Genomic DNA, 23,523 nt, shown 5'->3' with positions numbered 1-23,523 from the left:
TCCTCCATTCACCATCAGGGCTCAACTTAATCCCTTCAGATTGTTCCTGATCTCCTAAATTGTAACCACCTTGGTATGAGGACCTTGAACATTTGCTTCAAACTACTCATCACAATAATCAGTGCTCTGTTTGTCTCAGGAGAACAGGGCTTTGCCTTACCTGTCCACTACTGCTATCTCCATTCCTAGCACCCAGCATATAGGATATTTGTCAAATAATATTTGTCAGATAATAATTGCTCACTAAGGAGCTGTAAATCACTATCTTTAAAATCTCGACAATGGTTCCTGTGTAATTTTTAGTAACCACTTTCTTTATAAAGTCCTTACTAATAGAGTGTTCAGATACTTTTTTAAATGCAATACTTTTGTGCCTCTCGCCATTTTCACATTCTTGACTCGCCCCCACCCCCACTTTAGAAATGGGCAGTAAAAGATAGGTGGGAGAATGGCTTTATTTTTCTTACATTTATGTCACTCAACATGTAGCTATTGAGCACCTAAATATGCCAATCACTAAGCGCTGAGAATACAAGAAGGGAATACAATACGCATAGTCTCTGTTTCTACGGAGTTTGCATTCTAGTACGTGTGTAAGGTGAGGGGAAATCAGAAAGTAAACAAACCGAAAATTATATAGAACATGGACAGTAATAAGGGTCAAAGTCAGAAAGGTAGGTGGTGTGTGTGGGTGTGTGCGTTACGTTAATTCTACCCTTAGGGTAATCGGGAAAGCTATTCGAATAAACCGGCATTTAAGCCGGGACCAAGAGCAAATGAGGAGTCCGGATCCGGTCACAGTGAAGCAGGCAAGATCAGGAATTTCGTTTTCTAAATTCAAATCGCAGCTTTACCAACTGCAAGCTGTATGCGACTAAACAAATCAAACTAACCCGAGTCTGCTTCCTGGCTGTTAAAGGAAAATAATACCGCAAACCTCACAGGCTTGTTACGAGGTCATGCTCAGCAAACTAACACAAAGTTAAGAGTTCTTTTCAGGAATTCTAAGGACAGGCTGAGACTCTAGGAAAGAACTCCGGGAAAGCCCAACCGCCTCACAGCACAAGCACAGCCCACTGCCTGAAGTGCAGGCGGTGATTGGCTACTCAACTCCTCCGTCCCGCCCCACCCGGGCGTCCGGTCCAGTCGTGGCCGACTTTGTGCCGACGTAAGTTCCCAGGGGCCACCAAGTGGGCGGTCCCCGTGACGTTAAGATGACGCGTTACGTCACGGTGGGCGGAAGTCCCGGCCGCTGTTTTGAAACCAGGCCGCCGGAGTCTTTGAAGCTCCTTCCACCGCGGAGGCGGGCAGTAGCCCAGCGCCGGGCGGACCCCCTGACGCTTACTTCCAAGCCCCGCGGGCCTGAGGCCGCAGCCTCGCCATGTCCACCCCTCCGTTGGCGGCGTCGGGGATGGCGCCGGGGCCCTTCGGCGGGCCCCAGGCTCAGCAGGCCGCCCGGGAGGTCAACACGGCATCGCTCTGCCGCATCGGGCAGGAGACGGTGCAGGACATCGTGTACCGCACCATGGAGATCTTCCAGCTCCTAAGGAACATGCAGGTGGGAAGGACGGCGCGCGCGCTCCTGGCTGTGCGTGGAGAGAGCGGGATGCTTCTTGGAAGAAAGGGGCGCTGGTTTAGTCGTTACTTGGGGCCCCTGGGCGTCAGCGGGGCTGTCCTGGGCAAACCTTAAGTATAGGATCGCCCCATTTGCATTCATAAGTATTCCCCAGTGATGCGCCTGTCCCCAGGATTCTGTGATGTAAAGGTGATGTTTTCCAGAGAGGAATTCTGAAAGACTGAACTCATTTTCTACATTCGCCCGGATTCTCTAATTCCTAGGCAAACTCTTGTGTACCTTTCAGGGTAAAGGTGGATCTCTCACTATTTAACCTCATTAGACTGTCTTAGCTTTCATCTCCTTTTCAAGTAAAATACTTTCTGAGGGTCTGAGGAGCTGAAGAATTCAGATTCTGCCAACCAGTTTTGTTAAACATTTTTATTTTGGCATAATTGACATACAATTAAATACATTTATATGAAGTTTTGACGTATGTATATACTTAGGAAACCATCATCCACCACCACCCCAGGAAGTTTCCTCATGCCCCTTTGAACTCTTTACTTCTGGCCCTTCCGTCCGCAGACAACTAATGATTTGCTTTCTGGCACCATAAATTCGTTTGTATTTTCTAGAGTTTCATATAAATAAAGTTATACACTATGTAGTTTTTTGTTTTGTTTTTTGGGTCTGGCTCCTTTGACTCAGGATGTATCAATAGTTCATTCCTTTTGATTGCTTCATAGTGTTCCATTGTGTGACTATATCACAATTTGTGTAACTGTTATCTGTTGATGGGCATTTGGGCTGTTTCCACTTTGGAGCCATTATAAATAATGCTATGAATGTTTACCTAACAAATGTTTGTGTGAACACGTTTCATTTCTCTAGAATGGATAGATGGGTAGGAGTGGAACTGCAACTGTTGGGTCATATGGCAAATAACTCTAATGTTCTGAGAAACTTTTCCAAAGTGGCCACATCATTCTGCATTCCCACCAGCAGTGTTTGAGGGTTCCAGTTACTCCTCATCTTGACAGCACTTGTTAGTGTATGTCTTTTTGCTTTACAGATTCATTCTCCCAGTCTGTGGCTTTTCATTCTCTTCACATGGCCTTTTGAAGAACAGACATTTTAAATTTTGATGGAATCGAACTTATCAATTTGTTCTTTTACAGATTTTGCTTTTGGCGTCATACCTAAAAAATCTTTGCCTCACCCAAAGTGACAAACATTTTCTCCTATTTGTTTTCTTTTGGAAGTTTTATAGTGTTAGGTCTATGATGCACACTGACTTTGTTTTCTTATATATAATGATAAATATGGATTCAAGTGCATTTTTTTGCATTTGGATATCCAATTATTCCAGCACCATTTTGCTTATCTTACTACTGTGTCATTGGATATCATTCTTGTTTTATGAGGGTTCTGCCAGAGAGGTGAAGTGACTTGTCCAAAGCTAGTTGGTGACAGTAAATTTGAAACCAGGTCTTCAGACTCTTACAACTCTGATTTCAGTGGGTGCGCTATAAAAGTAATTTGAGTGCATAGAAATCTTAACCGTGTCAATACACCAGTGTGAAACACAATACACAAAGGGAATCCAAAAGAAGATATGAAATCTTTAGCAATCATTTTTAAAAATTAATAGTTTAATATCTAAAAATGACTGAAGTAGGATTAAATTATTTTTCAGAATTTGGTAAATATTTATTTTTACCCTGCTATATGCAAAGTACTGAATTAGGACTAGATCTTACAGCTATCATTTATCAAGTACTTTCCTTGGTCAGGCACACTGTTTTACGAATGTTTCTAAGAAGTCTTTTTACCCTTATTTTACAGTTAAGGAAACAGGCTTAAAGAGAGAACTGAAGAGGAACAAATAAGAGAAGGAGACAAACCATATGAGACTCTTGAGTCCGGGAAACAAACTGAGGGTTGCTGAATGGAGGGATGGGGTAACTCAGTTGATGGCCATTAAGGAGGCCACGTGATGTGATGAGCACTGGGTGTTATACGCAACTAATGAACCATTGAACATTATATCAAAAACTAATGATGGTACTATACGTTGGCTAATTGAATTTAAATAAAAAAGAGAAAATTTACCAACACACCTAACTAGTAGTACTTCCTACTAATCTCTTTATAATGCTAACTTGCTGTCCAACACTTTGTATGATTAAGAGAGATATAATACACACCCGTGACCTACACTAAAAGAACCAAACTCTTTCCAAAAAGTATTATCAATAATTAGATTACATGTGGTCATATATTCAAAACCAATTTGTAAGGGACTATGATAGTTATTTCTTTGGGCCTCTTACGTTGTGAATTCTGTGGTTTAACTAATGTAAGACCCTTTGACGTGTGTCATAATTGGCTGAAAAAGAACAACAATGTGATCCTTCGTTTCCCAAACACTGGAAGAAGTGGCACAAAACAGACTACATGTAACCTTGTTATTTCTTAATACATTTTTAAGGTATTAAAAAAATTTTAATTATCTTCTATATTATTAATCCAGAAGGATGAAGTGCCATAAATACAAACCACTGAGATTTATTTCTAAGTATTTGTTTTAGAGAAATGGTTCTTTATTTATTAGTTCTCCATTAGCCTCTTGAGAATTTGATGAAAAGTACAGATTCTCTTTTTTTTATGTTATGTTAATCACCATACATTACATCATTAGTTTTTGATGTAGTGTTCCATGATTCATTGTTTGCATATAACACCCAGTGCTCCATGCAGAACGTGCCCTCTTTAATACCCATCACCAGGCTAACCCATCCCCCCAACAGATTCTCTTCTGAGAAGAAGGCACATGTGAATATCCTGAGTAAAATTTGAGGGGTAATTTTATTCAAGGATTGCTAGGTCCCAGGTTAAGTTTCCCTGAATAAGAAAATACTGCTTTGGTTTTGTTATCCTTTAAATCTTAAAAAAAAAATTTAATATAAAATCAGATTTCAGAAATTAAAAGAGGACATTAAAGTGAACAGTATCCCTCCCATCCCTGTCTGCTGGCTGTCTGACCCCTTTCCACAGGCAATGAATGTTCATGCTTATTACTATTCTTGTGTATCCCTCCAGATAGTCTATGCATATTTAAGCAAATGTACATTCTTTCATTTTTCCCCTCTTTGCACAAATAATATATATCATACACAACACTTTGCACCTTCTTTTTTATTTGGTATATTTTGGATTATTCATATCTGTCCAGAATATATTTCCTTTCCTTTTAAGGTGTATATACAGTAATACACTGCATGGAAATACTGTAATTTATTCAACCAGTTCTCTAGGCATTTGGGTTGATTTTAATCTCTCACTATTATGCGGCAGTGAATAACCTCCTACATAAATGTGCAACTATACCTGTAGGATAAATTCTTAGAAATGGCTTTGTGCTTCTGTAATTAGATAAATTTTGATGAATTGCCCTCCATGGGTGTTGTACCACCTTCTGCTACCATGTCCTAACCAAGACCAAAAGCCAGGCTCTGACTAATAGCAAGTTATATTTTGGGACCTTGGATCATGTGATAGATGAAAATCTACTTTACATTCTTCTAGTTTGAATGAGTTTGAGCATCTCTTCATATATTTATGAATCATTTATATTTCCCTTTCTGCTAGCTGCTTGTTATAACCCTCTCCCTCAATTTATAAGATTTGGCTATTTCCATATTGGAAAAACTTGGTCTATGTGATAGAACTTGCAAGTATTTCTTTTCTCTGGTCTGTTGTTTGCCCTGCTTATGGAAGTTCTGCCACACATATGTACTTTTTAAGGCAGCTGAATTTATCAGTCTCTTAGGACTTTCAGGTTCTCGGTCTAGTAAGGAAGGACTTTTCCCATCCCCAAATCAGGAAGATTTCTGGATTTTGTTTCAATTTTTACATCTAAAACTTTGACCCATATGGAATTTATCCTTCTATAAAGTGTGAGGTATGGCCCCAGCCCTACTTTTTCTAAAAGGGTGAATAATTTGTTTTCTTTCCTCCATTGATTTCAGATGCTACTTTATACAAACGAATCTATTTCTGGATGCTCTATTCCATTTGGCTGCCTGTCTTTTATGTAGTAATCCCAAACATTCTTCTATTTATTGTGACTCTATAATGTGTTCACACTTATTTCCAAAATTGCCCTGGATGTCCTTATTTATTTTCCACCTGTACTTTAGCATCAGCTTGATTAGTTCTGAGAAAAACCTGTTAAGGTTTTATTAGGTTGATTTAACCTGGAGAGATTTTACATCAGTGTGATGTTGAGTCTTACCAACCAAGAATACAAATATCTTTTTTTGTGTCCCTGTGGAGTATTTTAAGTTTTCATCTATATCTTGAAATTTTTGAAGTCTACTGGATATTTTATCTTTACTGCTGCTATTGTAAATGGTGTCTCTTTCCTTTCTCATTTTCGTTTGTTTCCATATACGAAAGCAAAGCTATTTTCTCTATATTAATTTTGTACCCACTCTTTCTTGACTACCTTTGTTGATAATAGCACTCTATCATATCATTTATATCATATCAATAGTGATGATTATACTACTTCCTTTTTAATGTTTCAGCTTTTTCTTTTTTTTTCCAATTGCCTTGGCCAGTCCTCCAGAACAGTGTTCACTAGTAGTATTAGTGATCTTAGTAGACTTCCTGTCTGTTCCTGACTTCAGTGAGGATGCTTTTAATGTTTGCACATTAATCATGGTGCTGACTTTTTAACTGAGATAAATGTATTTTATAGTGCTGGGGAATTTTTACTTAGTGTTTTATATTTGTTTTAAGACTGGATATTGAATTTAGCCTTTTGGTGTCAAGGGGTGTGATCATATATTTACAGATATTTAGTATTCAAGAGTGAGATGGTTATTGATGAGCTTTTCAGCTAAACATGTATACTACGGGTTTATATCAGGAGATCTTAGGCACTATTACAACTTATATTCTGTGGTAGAGGGACCTTGTCTCCCTCCTGTTAACTACTGTGCTGTAGCTTCTCGATCAGTGCCTCACACATGAAAAGTGTGCAAGAATTTTTCGAAGTAATTAAATCTTCCCTTTGAAAATCTGATGTTGAGGTGCCTGGGTGGCTCAGTCGTTAAGCGTCTGCCTTCGGCTCAGGTCATGGTCCCAGGGTCCTGGGATCGGGGATCGGGCTCCCTGCTCCGCGGGAAGCCTGCTTCTCCCTCTCCCACTCCCCCTGCTTGTGTTCCCTCTCTCGCTGTGTCTCTCTCTGTCAAATAAATAAATAAAATCTTAAAAAAAAAAAAAAGAAAATCTGATGCTATCTATGAAAGGATGAACTTGAGGAGGGTGATTCTTTGCATTTCAAAAGGATTTTGTTTTTCTTTATGCAAGGATTTACTTCTTTTACATAACACACTTCTTAGTGAGTTTTAAGTACAGATTTATGGATAAAATAATTCACTGAAGTAAAATAATTCAGACTGTACTTTAAAACCTTCCATGAGTGTTCACTATACTAAATACAGGGATTATAAATGTGAATAACTTACAGTCTTCACAAAGTAGAAAATACAGGCCAAGTATTAAACCTAGTAAATAAAGGTACAGTGCTTCTGTACGCAAGATGTAATCATTATACTGCTTATTGTCACCCAAACAGGAAAGCAGGATCCTTTAAAACTTTTCTCTGATGGGTGAAAGTTCATAAATTGAAGGTTCATGAGAAATACTACATTGTATTTAGTTCTTCACCTTTGGGGGGATGAACTTTCAATGCCTTTTCCCTTTAAAAGTTTTGACTGATTCAGCCTTTGATGTTTTATCACGTTTCTTGGAGTTATTGTCCTCAGAGCATTTTAATGCTTGAGAATTTCTGAAAATCCTAATAAATACTCATTTATCCTTAACTTGTAAACCATAACACTGCAGGGAATTTAGAAATGATAGAAAAGAAGAAAATAATTATTCAAGTCGATCTCCCTGTTACATCTTCTATCAACTATGTTTAGGCCTTTCCAGTCTTTTTTTCATGTTTACTGTTTTATCTACTTGTAATGATAGTGTTTCCTGTTTTCTTTTTTTTTTCCAAATACTGTACCATGCACCTTTTTTTGCATTCCTACCCCATCTGTTAAGAGTAAACTGAGGTTTAGAAAAACAGGCTGATCTTCTAGCTATTGGATAGTAGTGTCTTGGTTTTTAAGGCACTTTAATCCCCAAGATAAGTATATGAGTAAACACTTATAATCAAAGCATCTCATGTACTAGAAGACATGGTCTAAATATTATTAATTCTAATGGTAGGATGATTTCACAGATCAAATTGTGGGAATAAAATATTGCACAGAATATTTTGATGTACAGAGATGTACAGAGAAAGGAATATTTTGTTCATGAGGTTCAGCAGTGCACAAAAGGTATATTGAGTTATAAGTTCTAAATAATAGTCAATTTCCACGTGTCTGTAATTTTACCATTTCAGTACATACTTTTGGCTTTTTTTTTTTAATAAAACTCCTGAATTAAAAATATATAAGCATCCAAGACAGAACTGTGATCATTAGCAGTTACTTATAATAATTTATTAATGGTGCTCAAGTGCAGATTGATTTGCACCTCTCTCTCCTGCTGTTGATTTCTTTTTATAGTAAAACTTTCGGTGACAGCTTTGTGTTTTATTGCATGCCTTGAGCATCGTAATTACCTTATAGTTAAGGTATTTTGAGATTTTTTTTTTATAGCAGCAGTATACTGTTCCTTTCTTCTGCTGAAAAGTCCTGATCTTCACTTTTTACTTTTCTTGTGCTGCTTCTTTTTCTTTAAATTTATTTTGTTTTTAATTTCCCAGTTGAGTTCAGCAGCTTGCTGCCTTTATGTAATAGTAATATTAAAATCGTGGCATTATTTTTAAAGTTATAATCTACTTCAAAAATTAGAGGGGAAAGTCTTTCAACTGGTCAGAGAGGCCTGTCATGAAGTTTTTTCTGGGGCTGTCTTACAGCACTGAAACGTACACCAAGGAGCTAACAAATGAGCGAGTATAACTCTTAAATTCTTAAAATTACCCTTGATTAAGTGTGAAGAACAGTTTGCTTTTATGCAGTGCTTAAAAAGTATTTCTGTTTTGCTAGCTTTACTTTTAGAAAATCTTGATTGTCGTTACTGCATATTTTTCTTGTTTTTGTTTTGCCTGATAAGCTGCCAAATGGTGTCACTTACCATACTGGAACGTATCAAGACCGACTAGCAAAGCTACAAGACCATCTTCGCCAACTTTCTATTCTCTTCAGGAAGCTGAGACTGGTCTATGACAAATGCAACGAAAACTGTGGAGGGATGGATCCCATTCCAGTGGAGGCAAGTTGTAGTGGTAGAGGGAGGATGAATGTAAGGTGCCAGACATTTGTAATCTTTTCCTTTTTCTCCTTCTCTGTTCACAATATTTTCAGATTTCGAACTGTACTGGTTTTACTTTTGACTAGAGAAGGTGAAACTGATATATATGCATAGAATTAGTACTATCTTTTCATGTTAATAATTTGTAGATTTGAACATCCAAGCCTGTAGTGAATTTTTGTTGTTGGGAGGAAAGAGTGGTCTGTGGCAATTTTTATTCTTGCTGCCAGGGTCTATATAATTAAATCAGTGCATGATTTTTTTAAATAGGAGTTTTAATAGTATTGTCAAATACTCTTAAAATGGTCTTCAAGGCAGTTCTCTATAGATGAAGTACTATGTTTTCATCATTATTAATTTAAATTAGCTTAGTGGAATCACTTCTTTTTGAAAATATATTTCTTAAACTTAATCTTGGGTCACAGATATATTTTAGTTCACTAGGTATATGATATTTTTATAGGTGGCCCTTTCCTGTTGACAAGTTCTATCTCTGCCAACAAAAGTAGCTGGGAAGGTTTGGATGTTCTCTCACTACATATGGAGAACAATTTCATGTGACAGGTGCCTCCTTTCTGAGTGATCAGCATGTAAGGGATGAACAGAGAAAAGAGTAAACTGCAAAATGGCCTGAAAAGAAGTGGTCAGAGATACAGGAGAAAGATCAAAAATGTGGGCAACATTGACAGATGCTGGAGAGAATTCAAGGGAAATAAGGAATGAAAATTGTCCAGTAGATTTTGCTAGAGGAAAATTGTTGGTATATATAAGGAGAACTTTGTTGAAAAGTTTGTTAGCAACAAGAAGTCAGATTGCAGTGGGTTGAAGATTAAACAGGAAATAAGGAACTGGAGCTAACAAGTGGATATCTATCTTTCAAAAAGCTTAGATAAAAAGAGGAAAACAGTAGATGGAAGGAGGGTTGGTGTCAAGGGTTTTGGGGAAAGGAAAGGAAAAAAAGGGGGGGAAAACCTTTAAATGAGAGAGTAGACATGTTTAGATTGTAAAGGAAGAAAACAGTAGGGACAGCTTGGGAGCAGGGAGATAAATAATGGAAGACAAGAGGATAAATCAGAGCACAGGAATAGAAATTAATCATCTTCAGGAGGGAGGACAGCTCTGCATTAGGAGAGAGGAAAGGAAGAAAGGGTGGTTGTTATGTGGATGAGTTTTTATTTGTCCCAGGAATTTGAAAAAGTTTGGCCACATGACTCCTGGTTGTACCATTTGTTTACCTCTGGCCTGTTCCTGCATTGTTGATATAAGATGGTAGAGACCAAATGATTCCTAAAATCTGTCACATTTATGAGGGGCTTCAAATAAACCTTATCACAAACCATACATATTTCATTATAATTCTGCTAGATGTTTCATTGCTATATAAATTTTTTTCTCCTACAAAAACTTTCTCCCAACTAAAAGAAGTTAAAACCTCTAGAAATTTGCATAAACACTGAGGTTCTAGATAGCAAAGTAAATGACATTTATATAATGCACATCTGTGAAGTTCTTTTCTTTCTAGTATAGATGAAAGAAAGCCTATTCTATCTCAATGGACTATAAATTTTTTAGGGGCAAGTATCACATCTTGTCATTTTTGCAGTATCTCACCCAGTGTCTGAAAGTTAAATATTTGCTGACTAAATGGATAGGCTATTATTTAACTGCATGTAATGACTAATGTTATAAGGGCTATTTTGCAAAAGAAACCTGAAAATAATGTATAGGAGGCACTGAAATGATAAACTTCTAATGCTGTTATTTTAGGCCATCACCTGAATTAAAATTTATTTGTATACTACTAAAAGAAAAGCATAAAAATTAACCTTAATCAGAGAGACTTTCTATACCAGTGTAATTGGAAACTTTGCATCATGTTTTTGACTTTGAACTCTGTCACTCCCAGCAACTAATTCCATATGTGGAAGAAGATGGCTCAAAGAATGACGATCGGGCTGGCCCACCTCGTTTTGCTAGTGAAGAGAGGCGAGAAATTGCTGAAGTAAATAAAGTGAGTTATTAGCCTGTGTATTTTATATTTCAGAATTATGGATAAAAATTACAAGGGAGTCTATGTAACTCAAAGACATAGTTTAAATTATAGAATTACACAAATTTCTGTGGCAAATTTAACCTAGTTAGAGTATAACCAAACACTAAAAAGGTAAGTAGAAATGCCACTTGAATAGTCAAAAGAGAGATCGCAGAATTCATGCCATAAAACTCTTAGAAAAGCTTCATAGGCACTCAGTCACAACTCATTTACTTTTTTCTTTTCTAGGCAGAATTCTGGCTTTTGAGCTTATAGCATATTTGGAGCAGCAAATGATAAAAATTTACAAATAGAAAATGTGAATATCTCAACACCTGAATAAGAAATTAAGAGTTATCCTTTAAATAAAAAAAAAAAAAAAAAGGTGCCTGGGTGGCTCAGATAGTTAAGCATCTGCCTTCGGCTCAGGTCATGATCCCAGGGTCCTGGGATCGAGTTCCGCATCAGGCTCCCTGCTCAGTGGAGAGCCTGCTTCTCCCTCTGCCTCTCTCTCTCTCTCTCTCTCTCTGTCTCTTATGAATAAATAAATAAAATCTTTAAAAAAAAAAAGAAATTAAGAGTTATCAAAGCATTAGACCACACCACCCTCCATCTTGCAAAAGTTCCTAACTTGAATGTATTTATTACTGAATACTTTTAGAAGTTTAGAAGATAACGTTCAGATAGTTCTTGTGAAACAAAAAGATACAGGGAAAGTTGTCAGTTCATTCTGTGGTGGAAATATGGCCCACACTTACCAAAACGTAACAAATAGCACAATAAATAAAACTACCAATCTCACTAATTCACTTAAAAATACACACCCCTCCACCACCTGTTCTGATCCTGAAATTCTTAATTCTAGTTAATAGAATGCATCGGGGTATTAACAATTAATCCATCACAGCTGAAAAGGGGTTCTGGAGGTAGATGAGGATAATTTAGTTTACATGTATAATACGTAATGTCAGTACATTAAATTGGAAAAAAAAATTTTTTTCTCAGATCTAAAAGACATTTGATAGAATTCAAATGTTACTGATTCAAAGAACACTTAAAACTATTAGTCTTTTAAAAAAAAACTTATTTCAGATAAATAGCCAGCATTTTTATACAGGTGAAATATAGAACTAGTTCTGTTAAAAACAGGCCTAAAATAAGATGCCTTACACCACTGTGTTTATTATTATCTTAGAAGTTACAGTCAGAACAGAAAGAAAGGAAACAGAAACAAACTTTGGGAAACAGGGGTATAATATTATACACAAGCTTGTTAAGTTTGTACATAATATTGTAACTCAAGCTTGTTACGCTCAAAGAAAGCTGACTAACAACTAGAGTCATTTAGAGTTTGATAAAAGGGCTTAATACGAATGATACCGTTTTCTTATAATGCTATAAACCAACTAGATTATAAGATCCTATTCACAATTGCAACAGGTATTAAGTAGTTAGGAATTATCAATGATATATGTGACTAAACTTACACATAAAAGAAGTTTTGAATAATTAAAAGAACACATGAAGTTCTTGTGTGGGCAATAAATATTCTAAAAATGCCAGTCTTGAGTATGAATTCTCTTGAAAGTACACAAAATAAGATTTTAGTGCAATACCAATGAAAAAGTCCAAATTGGAATTTGTGTGTGTGAACATACTAAAACATCAAAGAAAATTCTCGTAAGAGTAATAAAACAACTCTTTGCTTCAAAAATTAAAACATGATATGGACAATATTATAAAAAACAGTAACTGTGTAATAATGGTACAAGAACAGAGAGATTAGTAAAATAATAGCCAGAAAAATATTCTTCCTATTGTATATGAAAATTTATTATGTCAGAAGAGGGATTGTGTGGAAAATTTGTCTTTAAAAATAGAAACTTTGGGGGGAGATTATCTAGCTTTTACCTTATGCCCTATGTCAAAATTAATTTCAGAGACCTGAAAAGCAAAATATTGGAAAATTAAGAGAAAAATGTATATCAAAACACAGGAGAAAGGAAAAAGCTGGATTTTATAAAATTTTCATTTTTTTCATTAAAAGGAGAGATACGAATTAAGAATATTTCCAGCAAATTTGACAGTAATGAATGAGCATAAAGAACTTAGAGTAAGAAATTTGTAGGGAGTGAGGAGGGGATTGGGGAACTTCTAATTTATATCTTGAAGAATAAATGGCATTTGGTAGTCTGGAGGTATGAGGCATTCATTTTTAAGAAGTGTTACAGGTTTCTGTTGATTATTATTTCAAATTTCATCATAATTATCAAATAATAATAAATTAATGAATAGATTAAGGATTAATTCACAGTAGATGTGCTCTGTTACTTTTCTCTGTAATAAGGATGTTTTTTATAAGATAGTGAAATATGTATATAAATAAAACAGTGTTATAATGGTAACTTTGATTTCAGAGCATGTGACAGAGTTTGTTCTCTACCATAGAAGATTTTATGGTATTTTAGAAAAAAAAAAGTCTGTGTAAATTAAGAAAGATATAATTTTTCTAAATATATGTTTCATTTCACCTTTTATTTCTCTGGGTTGTTCTTCCTTTTTTTTCCAATTTGATGGCTTAGAAATAACTCACTCTTGATTTTCTTTAAAAGACCTTTCATATAATCAGAATACAATAATACTTTGACAGTGTATAATCAAAAAAATCCTATTAGCTATTGATTTAGAATTTTGTGAAGGATATAATTGGGTATAAGGGAAGGGTATAATTGATACAAAGGATAAGATGTATAAAAAAATTTCTTTCCCCACTTGAGAATTTAGCTTTTATCCAGTCTCTCTCTCCTGGACCCACCTACATACTTTCCTTCCCCCAGTCTTTTCAATGCAGTTATATCATAATTGGGGTTCAATAAATATTCTGTGTTTTTATTATTAAGGCACATAAATATTGTTTATTGCTTAGCCACATAGTAAACTAGGGTCACATTTCCTTGAACAATTTTTTGTCCTCCTGGAGTTAATAATTCTGTAATTTTTAAAAATTTTTCATTCTTTATGCATCTGGGGCAGCATCTCAGCACTGTTTTCTAACTTTTCCACAGAGTCAAAATTACCAGGCAATTTAATGGTTCTTTTTTTCTCCCTAGAGTCTTCCATTTTCTCGATAGGTCTGGATTAAATGCTCTCTAGGCCTGCTGTTCAGCACTGTCCTGGGGCTTCCTTCACCTCTTCCATTGGCTTCACTGTTTCCTCAGCCTCATATCTTCCTCTTTCTTGGTTTACTGCCTTGTTGGTAAGGTACATACATCAGTGGCTTCTTCAGAAGGAATGTAGGGACTTAAGTTTTAGTCCTCCCATAGCTGTCCACTTGATAGTTTGGCTGGCTATAAAATTCTATGTTGTAAATTGATTTCCATCAGAAATTTGAAGGTATTCTTCCATAATCTTCTCAAATAGGTTTGGCAAACTTTAAAGGACCAGATAATAAATACTTTAGACTTCATGGGACATATATGATCTTTGCTGTAATGTAAAAACCATCCTTAGCTCACAGGCCTTACAAAAACAGGTCATGTGCCATAGATTGCAACCCCTATCTATTTCATTTTGTTGTCTTTCCAAATGGAGGCTCTGAAAGATCTGGTGAACTCTGATGCTTAATCATGAGCCATTTATATTTAAGAATGAGACACTAGAAAGCTAATACTAGGCTTTGTGAGTGGACTTAATCATGTTGAGTTTGAGAAGCAAGTTGGCTTTTTGTGGGGGGAGACCCCCAACTATCATTTTCTGAGGGTTTTTTTTTTTTCTTTAAGGCTGTTTAGTTTCTTCAGAAAAGAATCTTCCAGTGCCCTACACAGAGAGATGTGCTCTTGTCTTCTTGCCTTCTGCTATGCTGGTGACACTGAATCCACAGCCGTTGTGGTTCAGTTTCATAGGAAACAAACCTCCTAATCCTTAGAGGTGGGGTGGGGCACAGGGAGAGAGTACTCAGTCAGTCACCTACTCATGAGGAGTGGGAGTGAGCACCTGGCACTCTTGCTAGTCCCTGGAGCTCTTTCAGCTGTTCCTCCAGTTCTTATCCCCAGGCCTCACCTGGTGCTGTTGCCATGGCACCGTCTCCTCTCCATGGAGGGGCAGCCCTGTTCTCAGTGGTGCTGTCCCTGAATCCACCTGGGCTGTAGGTTCCTCCCAAGTCATTTACCACTCCCCTTCTACTTTTCCTCTCAAACTACCACCTCGCATCTGCTACTGTCTCCTTTCTGATCATTTTTCTCCACATAGGATTATAGGTTTTTCCATTCCTCTCCTGCCGTTTTATTAGGGTTTTGAGAAAAAGAAGAGAGATAAACACATGTATTTAGTCCACAGTATTTACCGGCAACAAGTTGATTTCAATACACAGAATAGATATACAGTATTTCTGAAGATTTGTCTACTTATGGAATAAAAGCCCATATTCAAATTTTGTGTTCCCATTTATACTTCAGGCATTTAAGAACTCTTTGATTAAATCATTTGAATCTGCTGATTTTGCTGTTATAAGTGCTTCTAACTTTGGGGTAAAACTTGTTTTAGTTAACATATTGAATTGAAGGTTATTACAAAGAAAAAAGAATCTATTTAGATGTTTTAATTGAACAGATTTAAAGCTTAGCCCTGTATATCTATAGGAATTCTTTTTTTAAAGAGAATTTAGGGGGAAAGTATCTTGAGTGGCAGGGGAAGTCCTCATTTGATGGCCTCACAGCTCTCTCTCCCTTCCTAGGAACTGTTATTATATTTTGAAACAGGACTAGAACATTAGGTAGTAAACAGGAGATTTATTTTTTTTTTTTTTTTTTTTTTAAAGATTTTATTTATTTATTTGAGAGAGAGAGAATGAGAGACAGAGAGCATGAGAGGGAGGAGGGTCAGAGGGAGAAGCAGACTCCCTGCCGAGCAGGGAGCCCGATGCGGGACTCGATCCCGGGACTCCAGGATCATGACCTGAGCCGAAGGCAGTCGCTTAACCAACTGAGCCACCCAGGCGCCCTAAACAGGAGATTTAAAAAAAAAAAGGGAGGAGGGAGGACTAAGATATGGTTAACTCAAACTAAAATCCAAAAAATAAAGAAGACAGGAGAGATTAAATAGCTAAAAACCAAGCAGAGTGGATTTTTTTTAACCTAAAGATGTCTGTGAATTGAATGTAACACATATTTTGACTCTTAATAAAGTTATGTATTAATTAGTGCTACTAACATTATTCTTTTCTTCCAACTTCATCCAACTTTGTACTTCCCTTCTCGAATACAAGATAACTGGAAATTTTTATAGTACTGAGTAAGGTCATGACCAATGGATATGATTTTCTCCCTTGATGGCTCACACACCTGAATGTTTCTGTGAAGAATGTTTTCTTAATAGCTACCTGCAGATGGTAAAATGTTGCCCTAATCTAATTATTTAATCACACAGATACTACTAAAAAAGTTTAAATTCTTTGATTTAATTTTCAACTAATAAATATCTGTATTCATAAACTTAAATTTTTATATTCCTTTTGTCTATTTTTATCAATTCTCTTACCTGTTACACACATTTTTTTAAGTTATTAGGTGGTGGTAGGAGAGCTTTAAGGTTCACAGCAATCTGAGCTAGTAACAAACATCAAAATAATTTGATAGAGAATATTAAAATGCATAATTTTTAATGGCAGCCATGTATTTTTTTTAATACCAACAGGCCATATTTAACTGGAAAACAAAGAACAAGCTTAAAAATGATTGCTAGGGGATTTTTTTTCCTTGTTTGTTTTTTCTCTTCTAGGATTTGGAAAGCTTTTGATTTGGCTTTTTGGTTTTTTTACTGAATATTAAAATATTCATATATTTGGGTACCTGCTCTGTGCCAATTATCATTCTAAGTGTGGGAGTTTCTGCGATGAATCAGTCAGATGTGTTGTCTACCACTGTGCACACACATTTCACACAAATGGGTGTCTTCTCTGAGGACAGAAGACTCTAATGGAAACAAAGCAGCATCCTTCCATGTACCCATTTGTTGTGATATTTACAAAAAAAACCCAAAACCAAAAAACCTGGAATTTAAATAAAGACTTTTTAAAAAAATCAGAGACCAGGGCACCTGGGTGGCTCAGTTGGTTAAGCAACTGCCTTCGGCTCAGGTCATGATCCTGGAGTCCCAGGATGGAGTCCTGCATCAGGCTCCCTGCTCAGTGGGGAGTCTACTTCTCCCCCTGACCCTCCCCCCCATGCTCTCTCTCTCATTCTCTCTCTCAAATAAATAAAATCTTTAAAAAAAAAATCAGACCATATTTTTAATACATTGACATTTGCTTATTTTAAATGATTAAGTTGCTTTATGGACCTATATAACAGGAATAAAATTGTATTCTTGGCATTCAATTAAAAATATTCAAAAACTTATTACAATGTATATTTTATTTTTATTCTAAATAAGCTACATAAAATAAGTAGCTTTATGTACCCCTCATTTAACTTTCATTCATTTTCAAAATATCATATCTTTGTGTATTTAAAATTGTACAGAACAACACGTTGGTGTGTTTACTACTTAATATACAGTCTGATTTCTTTTTTTTTTTTTTAAGATTTTATTTATTTATTTGACAGAGAGAGACACAGTGAGATAGGGAACACAAGCAGGGGGAGTGGGAGAGGGAGAAGCAGGCTTCCCGCAGAGCAGGGAGCCCAATGCGGGGCTCGATCCCAGCACGCTGGGACCATGACCTGAGCTGAAGGCAGACGCTTAACGACTGAGCCACCCAGGCGCCCCTACAGTCTGATTTCTAACGACGAATATACCACCAATACCTACCATAGGCCATGAAATTTGGGGGCACAAAATTTTGTAATCCGTATTTGATGTAAATCATGAGTTGATAGGATGGCCTAGTTCAGTAGTCAGATTTTTGGCTTATTTAAATACTTTCCATTTTCTCTTCATAAGTTCTGGAATCTATAAGCCCTGATACTCACGTAAAGACAAAAACACTTGTTTGAGACTATATGTATGAAGGACATCAGAATGAGTTCGATTTTGCTTAAACTCTTTTGTTGATGGGAAAACGAAAGAGGTACGTGGGTATTTTTTACAGGTTTGATGTGTAATTGAGTCCATGCACTTAGCAATTAAAGCATTTTTGACCAGTGGTCACAGCCTTTATAGGAATATTACATGGCATGACTTAACATAAACATATTTTTTAAGTGTCTGCTCTACTTAACACATTCACCTGTTGATGTAACAAATTAGGCACAGCTGATGGATTTTGATAATAGCAGCTGTCAACCTCTGTTAAAATCAATCAGGGGCAAGACTGTATATATTAAATCCTGTATCATGTCATGAAAATTTATTTACAATTTAACCACTAACAAGCATAACTGTCAGCTTGCTGTTGATGTATTTTGGCTCTGGGTATCTTTCTTGTATGCTAATTTTTAATTTAAAACTTTGTGGCATCTTTGAGAAAAACTTCCCAAGTGCTTTAAAATACATATTTTTTTAATTACTATTATCTAGAGTTGAATATTACCTTGAAAATACCCTACATTTTTTAGTTCTCAACTTTTTTTTTTTTTTAAAGATTTTATTTATTTATTTGACAGAGAGCGAGAGATCACAAGTAGGCAGACAGGCAGGCAGAGGGAGAGGGAGAAGCAGGCTCGCCGCTGAGCAGGGAGCCCAATGCACGGGGCTTGATCCCAGGACCCGGGATCACAACCTGAGCCGAAGGCAGACACTTAATCAACTGAGCCACCCAGGCGCCCCATAGTTCTGTTAATTTCTTAAGAATGAGACTGCTTTTTTTTTTAAACAAGTATATTAGAATTTGTATTTTCAAATGACTATTCTTTAAAAGTAGTCCTATTGGCTAAATTGCGCATTTATGCCAGTGATGCATCCGTTATGGAAGCCATCAGACCTGTTTTGATATTGATTTTAAACTGTATTTTTAACTACCCAAGAATATAATTTTATTGCTTCTAATAATTTATACTGAAAATTTGACCAGTGAGCTTATTTCACTAGACTTGGCCTTTGAGTGGTTTTCAGTTTTTAAAACTTATTAAATTATTCCTCCTCCTTCTTTTCTATGGACACAGAGTTTTCACCACCGAAATGATTCAGGAGACTCCACCCCACACATTTGTCCAGTTAACCTTTTTCATTCAAGTTTAAATATTTTTTCTTCAAGAATTTTAATGGATCCCTATTGCCCACTGCCAAGCTCAAGTTTATCCCCTTCCACTACGGCTGACCACCAGTTTTTCTAGGCCCTGTGTTTGCTGACCAGTAAGAGGCAGTGTCTCTATCTTTTTGGGTTACACAGCATCTGCCTTACCAGGTTATACAGTCTAGTCATGTGGGCATTATCTTCCTCCTCCTTGATGCAGAATTTCTTCAAGGCAGGGACTGTTCCTCATCTCCCCTCACAACGCCTAACCCAGAACCTGGTACATAATATACCCTCAGTAAATGTAGAACAGAAAGTGTTACAGGCTCCGAATTCCATTCCAAAGAAAAGTTGTGAAACAAAATAAGCATACTCAAAGTATGTCAGAAGGTACTAATTCAAATAAGACTTTCTTTTTTTTTAATCTACTCACATTTTAATCTTCCTTTTATTCTTCGTCAGTAGCTCTTTTCCATTCTCCCCGAAAAGTTAGATTTGAGAGGGGAGGTCGCAGGAGCTGCAGTCCCTCACAGCTAGGGGGCAAGTGATGGCTCAGTGTGACGGGCAGCTGACTCTGAACCGTGCTGAAGCCAGTCCTTAGTTCATTCAACTAAACGTAACTGGTTTTCAGCACGTGTCCGCGTAACTGACTGTCCTCTTGGGTCTAGGTGTACAGGGCGTAGAACTGGCAGGGGCCTCGTAAGTTATATGATGCCATCTGATGAGAACACTGAGGAGGAACTTATCTAAGATGAAAGAGCAAGTTAGAGGCAGAGTTAGCACTGGGACTGAGGTTTCCAGCCTCCCAGGATACGGCAGAGCACCTTTGCCCTTCTAGCCGTCTGTGTGCTGCCACCCTAGCCTGCTGGCACAAGTGTCCGTTTCTTGCTCTCTAGGATGCAGAGGACTTCATGGGCTTGGTACTGGCCATCTGGTCATCCGTCAGCTCACCACTATGAGGGTCCATTTGATTGGATTCTGTACACAGTGGCTTCAATAACTGCCACACACTTCTGACAACAGAGCCCAGAAGATGGAGACTGAGTCACGAAAATTCCAACAGTATCTTCCTCCCAAAAACAGTGTTAAAGTGAGCTTCATGATACTGAATACTGTACATATGCCCTGTTGTTTTATCTGTATTGTATTAGTTATCTTCACAAATAGGAATTAAATTTAATATTGAACATTAAAATCTATATAAGTTGTTTTTCTGTTCCAGTAAGTTTCTTGGTCCTCCCTTTTAGCTACTTCCTATTACTTCTCTAACTCTAGATAAAATAGGAGTAACTTACTTAATCTTAGTTGGCTCTTTAATGAAATCAAAATGAAGATTTTTAGGCCTCTTTATAATGAGCATATATACTACTTTATCTGGAGGTATTTTAATATAGCATCTTTAAAATTATCTAATTAAAGATATTTCCTAATGTAATGTTTCTAAAAGGTTAGTGAATAACATTATTATTATTATAATAACTAGTAAGTACTTTGACCGGAAGTTCTCTATTTTGTTTTACCTAAGCAGACATTTGCCACATAGGATTTGAAGGAAGGATGCTTAAAGAGAAACCCAGATACAGAGACACAGAGCTGTGGGCCATGGGCCTTCAGGGCATCCAGCAGATCTCAGTCATGAACAAGATTATGTCAGAGACTGTGCCACTGGGTCTGCAGTTTCAGAGTCAGAAGTGGATCGCACTTCATCCTGTGGTCAGTGACTTCTGCCACATTTTTGAAAGCCCAGTTGCTTCAGGCATTGTATTTTCATTAAACTTCATTTCCTATATTGACAGTTTTTTTACATTCAGTGTCTACAAGGAACATTTGTTGAATGCTTACTTATATGCCATGCCCAATTTTAACACAGTTATGTCATTCAGATCTTTTAATTCTCTTAGCAACTCTTATAAGGTAGGTTCAGTTATTATCCCCATTTTTCTGACGTGGAAACTGAGGCACAGAGAAGTTAGGTAATTTGGCCAACGTCACATATTTAGCTAGTGAAGGAGGGGAGTATAAACGCAGAGAATCTGACTCGAGGTTATGTTCTTGACCATTATGTTACACTGCATCTTGGAAAACCTATATCTTGGGTTTTGTAACAATTAAATGTTTAGCTTAATTTCTTTGATGGTGGGAGTGGAGGCAGAAAGGGAGGGTCAGGGGCTGGAGCCAGAGGCCTCTGAGGGCTGAATTAGAATTCAGTATGCCTTCAAGGAGTGTTAGTGGCCAGAAAAGGATTGAGACCTTCCACATTAAGGAAATACTTAGCTTAATTTCCATCTGGATCATTAGAGTTCTAACTTATGACATTTTAATCTTTGTAACTTCATGGTCTATAATTCATGAAACATTTTTGATAAATTCTTTTGTTTCTACAGAAACTCAAACAGAAGAATCAACAGCTGAAGCAAATTATGGATCAATTACGAAATCTCATCTGGGATATAAATGCCATGTTGGCAATGAGGAACTAAACTGATATTTAAATTTCCTGCTTTACACGTTATGCCATTTTTCCCCCCTCAAGTGTTTTTTCCCTTTGAAGAAGATTATCTGCTTTTATTCTACTCACTAGAATTAAAGTTCCTATTTTTACATTGCAATTTTATATTAAAGTATTCATTGGAAGTTTTTTTTAAGCTATTGATTCTATGGAAGATTATTGTAATAAACTTTGATAGGGCTTATGTTTTGGTTAATCTTCATGAATTGAATTTAAGCAAAATAAGTTTTGTAAATAAATTTTTCAATTTGATCAATGGTGGTTTTGCTCATTTTATTACCCTTTTAGGAGAGTTAAGGGTTTAAACATTTTTGCAAATGAAAATATCAAGTACAGTCTATCTGTGGTACAAACTAATTAAAATTAAACATGTAAGTCTCCATTTCAGCTCAATTTTTTTAAAAATTTAGAGTCCCAAACAGGTTAAAATGAGAAAATAGTTAACCTGTATATTGCTGTAAATAGATGAAAATTACTTTTACCATGTGTTTCATGTGTTGGGTCTTAACTAGAATGACCTGTCTCTAACAGGACGGAACGAAATAACTTGAGTCTGGCACAAATGGAAATCACAACTATGTGCTTCTGTGCTCCCTGCTTTAGCCCAAGAAGCAACACCCTAGCTGATTCTTCAGATACACCCTAAAGTAATCTTGAGTGCCTTTTGGAAACAGTAAATTTTTAAGAGTTTTAAATGAGATAGCTCTATATGACAAGTGCTTTTGTAGACTGGTAGTTGGTCTATACTAAGTCCTTCATAGACAGGAGCTAGTCTCTCAGATTATAAACAATGTGTCCTCAAATAAGAGATGCAGATTCTCAGACTGATCCAGAAGCCCCTATCTATCTTGCCTGGTTCTGACTCAATAATATTATTAATACTGCTATTCAACTTCTCCTGTATATGGACAAAGTTTCTCTGGAAGGTTACACAAGAAACTGGAAACCAGCTTCCTCTGGGGAGAGGACCCTGGGTGGTTGAGGATGAGGGTAAAGAAGATGCTTACTTTTCACTGTATACCCTTTGGTGCCTTTGAAATTTATAGCATGCAAATACCACCTATTCAAAAATAGGTGAAATTTCATTTTAAGTTATATAGATTCCCACCTATACCAAGTGGCAGAAGCGTAAGAAAACAAGCCTAACCATGTACATGGGCATCTTTAGACCCTCTAACTTATATTTGTCAAAACAGTTGTCCTGAGCAAGCCCAATGTTAGATGAGGAGTTAACTGCCCACCCTGGGAGGCACTGCAGTTCCAAGCATAGGTAAAGGCATATGAAGCCAGGACAAGGACAAGAATTAGGACCGATAATCCAGTCTACCTCAGAAATCTGTAGTAGTATCTAAGGGTATTATATTTTATTTAGCCTATGACCAATTGGACATGCAAGGTTTTTACAGATGTTCACGACTGGTACATTCTTTGCATGGTAGATTGCTGGTTACTATTGCAAAATTTAGTGCTTGGGTATTGACTAACCAAGCAGTCATAAAAATTTTTTCAACCGAATGGTTTTTTGTTGTTTTAACTGTCACACTCAATGCCTTAGATCATTCAAGGTGCCACAAACTCAGCTCTTGGAGGGAATGTGGAAATCGCATCTTTTGGGCCTCGGTCCTATAGAGAGTATCTCCCCTGCAGAACGACGGTCAATGCAGCTACACTCCGCCACAGGGCAGTAGCCCCACATTCTGGGCGTGGGCTTTCAGCCCTCAGAACTCAGGCGGTTTACCCAGTTACTCACAAGTCTACTTGGGACCAATTAGGACTGTGTTGGGGCTTATTAAACACATAGACCCCACTAACCCTGAGAGTTCCAGCTTTTTCTTGAGGGATAGCATGCCAGTAAGCAGACTGAAGAGCCA

General features: G+C 36.8%; 1 protein-coding gene across 2 annotated transcripts; it reads left to right on the top strand.

Moving 5' to 3' along the window:
• Window positions 1-1,221: 1,221 nt before the first annotated feature.
• On the top strand, window positions 1,222-21,904 carry MED30 (mediator complex subunit 30). Of its 2 annotated transcripts, XR_004918087.2 has the most exons (5): window positions 1,222-1,558; window positions 8,744-8,902; window positions 10,848-10,952; window positions 20,672-20,856; window positions 21,528-21,904. XR_004918087.2 is itself a non-coding variant. In XM_036094677.2 (4 exons), the coding sequence occupies exons 1-4, from the start codon at window positions 1,382-1,384 to the stop codon at window positions 21,621-21,623; spliced, it is 537 nt and encodes a 178-aa protein (XP_035950570.1). In that variant the 5' UTR covers window positions 1,222-1,381; the 3' UTR covers window positions 21,624-21,904. The 2 variants fall into 2 exon arrangements, 1 of the variants encoding a protein (XP_035950570.1); XM_036094677.2 differs by lacking the exon at window positions 20,672-20,856.
• Window positions 21,905-23,523: the final 1,619 nt, after the last annotated feature.

The sequence above is a fragment of the Halichoerus grypus genome, chromosome 5 (genome assembly GCF_964656455.1).
Source record: "Halichoerus grypus chromosome 5, mHalGry1.hap1.1, whole genome shotgun sequence".
NCBI lineage: Eukaryota > Metazoa > Chordata > Mammalia > Carnivora > Phocidae > Halichoerus > Halichoerus grypus.
Note: the sequence above shows the minus strand (reverse complement) of the source record. Positions and strands in the feature narration are given on the sequence as shown.